We start from the raw sequence: 6,492 nt of genomic DNA, 5'->3' as shown, positions 1-6,492 counted from the left end.
TGTATAACTAAAAGTAAGTAAAGCATGTATGGTTGTATGGAACAAGGAGAATGGATCAGACCCTAATAATATCCGAGGTATGTAGGGACCTGACCCTAAAAATATCCGAGGAAGGAGAGACCGGACCCTAACAATATCCGAGGTATGTAGGGACTGGACCTTAATAATATCCAAGGAATGAGGGACCAGACCCTAATAATATCTGAGGAAGTAAGACGAAATGCTCAATATAACGTAGAGATAGTGATGTATGTATTATATAAGTTAAAACATGAAAGAATGAAAGTATGTATGTATGTATGTATGTATGAAAGATAAACAGATTAAGTATGTATTAGGGATCTTCGGATACAAATGTGTAAGTATGTGAATGTAATGTATGTTGCCTGATTAACTAGAACTCACTAGCGTAGCTGACTTTTAGTATGCATGCAGACAAATAGAATGAATCAACTGGCTTGAAGGAGACACATGAAATTGGACTGAAGAGGCTGACATCTCGAAAAGGAATGTTATGAAGTTTTTTGTTATGTTTTTATTTATGTAAGACAAGCTGAATATTATTTAAGACAAGAAGCGAAAGGTTATGTAAGATATGGTTGAGTGTTATGTATTATTTGAAAGTTTTCATTCATTTTGATATTCAAAACTATGTTTATAAGTAAATCCAACGTTAAAGTAGGGCATCCGGACTCGAAACTTTATATTAAACTATTTCTGTACCTCGGTGATTAGTTACTTTCTAGCCTCTTGTCGGTTTTATTAAAAAGTTTACCCTTAAAAAAAGGTACATTAGCTTTTTAAATTTCTTTTAACAACTAATATTATAGTAACATATACCTTTCGTGCATATCTTGTTGACACAAGCTCATATACCTTTAATACTTAACAATCACTATACGATTATTAATGTCCTTTTCAATTCAGCTATATAAATAACTAAATAATAAAACATTACATCACCTAAAAATCTATTATCCACTTCAATTAAATTATATGATTAACACAATATAAAAAACATTACATTAACTAAAAGAAAACAACAAAATCCATCGCGTTGCGGCGCGACATAATGTTTTTCTTTATCGGTTAGTAAACAATAAATAAATAAATAAGTAGACGTCCGAAACAGCATCGTCAGGCATATAACTTAGGATTAAAACGACATCAATTCAGATAGTATCAACTAGTTTAAATACCAATATTTTTGGTTTTAAGATTAAAAAAAAATAAATTCCATAAATAAAATATTTTGTGGCACCGACCACGGGATTTAAAAAAACAAGACACGGCACAATCAATAGCAACTAGTCAAAAGAAAGAAAAGTATCATTTCGTACTCTGTTTTTCTACAACCTCATTTCATTTGTAGTCTATAAACCATTTGAAAAATATCTTTTGACTTAGGGTGTTTTTGAACTCACAGAACAAATGGTGAAGAATCGGAAGGTAGGTGTGGCGATTGATTTCTCCAAAAGCAGTAAAGCTGCTTTGCAGTGGGCGATCGACAACTTGGCTGACAAAGGTGATACGTTCTACATCATCCACATCAAATCTCATTCCAATGATGAGTCCAGGAACAAACTCTGGGAGGCTAACGGCTCTCGTAAGCGACGATCTATTGACTCGATTTGTTTCGTTTATTATGCTGTGATTGATTTGTTTTTGTGGTTATGTCAGCTTTGATCCCGTTGGTGGAGTTCCGTGAGCCGGAAGTTATGGCGAAATATGACTTGAAGGCGGATGTTGATGTTCTTGATATGCTTGATACTGCAGCTAGACAAAAAGAGGTTTTAATATTTTTGAAAATATTGATGAACATTAATTGATCTAGATTTAGATTTTGATGTTTGTATGTGGCTATGTGGCGGAGATCGGATACAAATAGATCTTACGGGGTGTTTGGGATTCCTTATTTTACCTTCTTATAACTTTTTATTAAGTTAATAAGTTATAAAAGTACAACTTATAGGACTTTTTCTCTCACAATATAAGCAATTCCAAATATCTTGTTACTTTTCAAATAGTTAATAAGTTATAAGTTGATAAAAATAAGCAATCCCAAACACCCATGTGATATAAGTAAAGTACGTATTATTGAAGTAGAGTATTATTATTATGACATAGTTTAGAGTTACCATTGTAATTGTTGTGCTACTTTATTTTGTAGTGTCATGATTGTTACGGTATAACAAATGAAGTAGCGTAATAATAATTCCTCTAGTTAAAAAAACTATAGCGTAATAATAACTATTGCAGTGTTAACATAATTACTCGCGCTTGTATTTCATCCTAACACTATATCTTGTTAGCTCATAACTAATAAGTTTTTTACACGAGTTAAGGGGTGCAAACGAGCCAAGCCGCTCGTGAGCTACTTGGGATCGGATGGATAAAACGCTCGAAATGAACCGAGCTTATCTAGCGTGAGCCTCAAATAAAGCTCGTTTAGTTGTCGAGCCTGAGCCTTGTATTGGAAGACTGCTTAGGTTCGTCGAACCTAAATGAGCCTTGTGTGGTTTTAAGTTTTTAACCATTTTGGACTTCTTTGTATTAATTTCACACTGCATAGCCGAGCTATGGCTCATTTAAGGCACCCACTTTCTAAGGTTTTTCTCAAAATGTATAAAGATAGATAGAAATGCATATAGTTAATTGATACATAATAAATGAACAAGCTTTAACTTCAAAAAAAAGACTCACGAGCCGATCTTGAGTTTTAAAAACGAGCCGAGTTCGAGCTCAAGCTCTCGTAAATCAAAACACCCCTACATTAAACGAGCCTATGCTCGTCTTGTATCATTGAAAATGTGTAGATTAAGAAACCTATGACTTTAATTTATGTGGTATTGTTTAACATGATTTGCCTTATTTGAAATATGTTTTGTTAGATTCAAGTTGTGACCAAGTTGTACTGGGGAGATGCAAGGGAGAAGTTGCTTGAAGCTACTGAAGATATGAAGTTGGATACACTGGTCATGGGTAGCAGAGGACTCAGTGCTCTCAAGAGGTATTTTCCCTACATTCTAATTCTATCATCATTTTTAGAATTGTTTTTATTGAAATATTTTAGTTGTTTGCCAATAGATCATATTAGCTAGGCTAAGTATAAAATGAAAATCCATTTGAGTTGTGAAAACTCTAGAAACCCATTTCCAACCACATGTTTTTAATTAATGTTTAAATCTTGTGGTACACAATTAAAGTGAATAAAAAATGTAAATATAAATATAATTTTTTCTTTCTCCTGAAAACATATATAAAAATTAGTAAAAAAATGTTAAAATATAGCAAAACATTTTTTTTTATGTTTCGATATTTTGTATTAAATGTTACAACATATATTACATGTAAAAAAAAACCGATGTTACATAGGGTTTTCGTGGGTTTTCATTTTAACCTTACCCATATTAGCTATGACTAAATGTTACCAACTTTCACATAACTAGAAAATGACATATATGTTACGAAGATGTGTTCTTAATGAAGCAAATGCAAATGAAATATGGATACTTGAAATGGAAATTGAAATGAGAAACTGGGCAAAAGTTTTAGGGGAAAGAACTAACATGAAGGGGTTTATAATGAAGTCAAGATGTTTGTTAAGGTTAAAAATCTCTTCTCGGTAGACTTGATAAAATAACATTTGGGAAATTGGGAGGAAACTATACAAAAAACTAGCATACAAACGTTTAAATGTGTGGGCTGTCTAGCCCAAGAAGCAATATTGGACCTAAGGTTTAGAAGATAGTAGCCAAGCCCAAAACTATGTATTGCGTATCTATAATATATATAAATGAAAATCCTAAAATTCTATGTGTCGCGATGTGATCGCTTCCCCCTTTTATAGAAGCCACCAGATTTCTTGATTTTTAAATGGAGACCTCTCATTGATTTAACCCAAATTCATGGGTATGGGTCTTACCAAAACCAGATAGCTCTTAAACGGGTTATAACATCTCATTAAATTAAAAATTAATCTTACCAATTATTTGATATGAAAATCCTAAAAAATAGGGATATACTAAAATTTAATATCTAATTTAAAAAAAAAGATATTGTTTATAATTAATAAACAATTTTATAGTAAAAAACATAAGCGAGTCATGGGTCACAAAATCTAGATAGCTTTTAAACGGGTTATAACATATCATTTATTTATGAAACCCTTTCATCATCAAACTCTAAGTATATTATTAACTTTCTTACAATAAAAAAATTAAAATCCAAAAAATAAATATTAAAAAACGAAAAATGTAAAACCACCATTTTCTCAAGCTATCAGATTGTTTTATTTGTAAATGAAGGCTTCTCACGCATTTGACCCGAATTCACGGGTAAAGGTCTCACCAAACCTAGATAGCTCTTAAACGGGTTATAATATCTCATTATATTAAAAAATAATCTCATAAAATATTTGATATGAAAATCCTATAAAATAGGAATATACTAAAAATTAATATCCTATTTTATTTTAAAAAAAGATATTATTTATAATTAAGAAACAATTTTATAATAAAGAAAATAAACGGGTAATGGGTATCACCAAACCCAGATAGCTTTTAAACAGGATTATAACATATTATTTATTTGTGAAATCATTTCATTATCAAACCTCAAGTATATTAATTATTAACTTTCTTATAATAAATAAAATTAAAATTCAAATATACATATATAAATATTAAAAACGAATAATGTAAAAAAAAACCCGTAATACGAGGGATAAAATATAGTTTATTGTATATATGATATGCTCATCAACGTACACAACATATTTGTAATAAGCCAAAATTTAGGTACTAGTAATATCATGACCGGAGTTAATATATTCAAAAGTTATGTAAGAAACAAGATTAATAAGCATATAGATAATTTTGATTTTTAAATCAAGATTAATTTCCTTTAATATGAAACTTGACTAAATAAATATCAGTCACCGAGCTTTGAATAAGTTAAGTTTTCTTTTAAACTAAAAACAATTTTAAATAATGATTTGAAAGCAATCTTGAGATAAATAAGATGGTTGAATTAGCCGTCCTTTTGTGAAAACATGAGAATCTAGGACAAAAAAGAAAGTTTGTAAACTCTTCAATTTGAGGGGAAAAAAGGCACTTTTATGTTAAATATATAAAACATGTGAACATTTAACCTATAGATACAATGTTTTATTATAATAATCATGGCCGGCTCAACGAACGTGGAGGCCTAAATCAAAATAAGATTTTGTGGCATTTTCATGACAATTGTTAAGCAAAACAAATTTGCTTATTACAACTTTTGAACTCTTGACCTACAATTTAGTAACAACCAAGCCTACCACCACACCAATATATTACTTTGAATTTACTTTACTTATTATAATATATCTATATATAATGTTTTTTATATTTGTAGACCTTAATTAAGTGTGAGTCTAAAGTCATAGCTTGTTTTCGCTGACACACTGGGGCGCCCCTGACAATAATGTTGTATAAAGCTAGTAACTTTTTACTTTGTATGATTGTGATGTTGCAGGATAATACTAGGTAGTGTTACAAACTATTTGGTCACTAATGCGCATTGTCCCATCACCATTGTCAAAGATAAGCACTGAACTGATCTTGTTTGGTACGATCAATAATGCCGGGACGTATTACTACTTCAGGCAGCCTTTTCATTTTCTGTTTTATTATCGATCTCAACTTAATATCCACTTCATGTCATGTGACTCATGTGGCTTACAAAGCCAGAAATAATAACATATCGTTTCATTTGTTACATTTAATATTAATATTCGGACAATAAGTCATGTAAATGTGTTCACAAAGAATGATTGTTGCGTGTTGTGGCTTAAAAGCCTAAAAAAATATAAATATATTTTATTATATTTTGCAACTAGCTTTAGAGCCCGTGTTACACATAGGATTATTTGAATTATAAAATCACAAGTAAAGCAAATAATTACGTAACGTATATGAAAAAATATATTACATCTATGCTTGTACATGTACTATGTGTACATAAATTAAACTATTATATCACAAAATGATTTTTTTAAATGAATTTAATAAAAAAATGCACGTATAGAAATGTACTCGAGAATGCTCTTTTTACTGAAAACTTTTGACCCATAAAAGTCAAATTTAAGTTTCACAAAAAACCCGAAACAATCCTAGACAAAAATATTAAGAAATTAAATTTGATAAACTTTGTTATGTCTGAAAGTGATTGGTATATACTATCCTAATATTTTAATATATATATATATATATATATATATATATATATATATATATATCTAGTTTACTAAATTAATCGAAAAATAAATGGATAGATTTAAAGAATAGATTCATAAGTTATAAATTTATATGAGAATTTACAATAATAATAATAATAGATAAATTGATTGATTTTAAAAAAAATTGATCGACTTTTAAAAGCATATATTTTTAATTTAATGATTAAAAAAATAGCTTTGTAAAATGAAAGCATATTCGAGTTTTATTTTTC

General features: G+C 29.6%; 1 protein-coding gene across 1 annotated transcript; it reads left to right on the top strand.

The window, feature by feature from the left end:
- The first annotated feature begins 1,399 nt into the window (after nucleotides 1-1,399).
- On the top strand, nucleotides 1,400-5,721 carry LOC143564876 (universal stress protein PHOS32-like). The gene is made up of 4 exons (XM_077052020.1): nucleotides 1,400-1,606; nucleotides 1,681-1,790; nucleotides 2,892-3,010; nucleotides 5,518-5,721. The coding sequence occupies exons 1-4, from the start codon at nucleotides 1,432-1,434 to the stop codon at nucleotides 5,594-5,596; spliced, it is 483 nt and encodes a 160-aa protein (XP_076908135.1). The 5' UTR covers nucleotides 1,400-1,431; the 3' UTR covers nucleotides 5,597-5,721.
- Nucleotides 5,722-6,492: the final 771 nt, after the last annotated feature.

The sequence above is a fragment of the Bidens hawaiensis genome, unplaced genomic scaffold (genome assembly GCF_021521415.1).
Source record: "Bidens hawaiensis isolate Kalapana, Puna unplaced genomic scaffold, B.hawaiensis_p1.1 tig00001206_1, whole genome shotgun sequence".
In the NCBI taxonomy this organism is placed as follows: domain Eukaryota; kingdom Viridiplantae; phylum Streptophyta; class Magnoliopsida; order Asterales; family Asteraceae; genus Bidens; species Bidens hawaiensis.
Note: the sequence above shows the minus strand (reverse complement) of the source record. Positions and strands in the feature narration are given on the sequence as shown.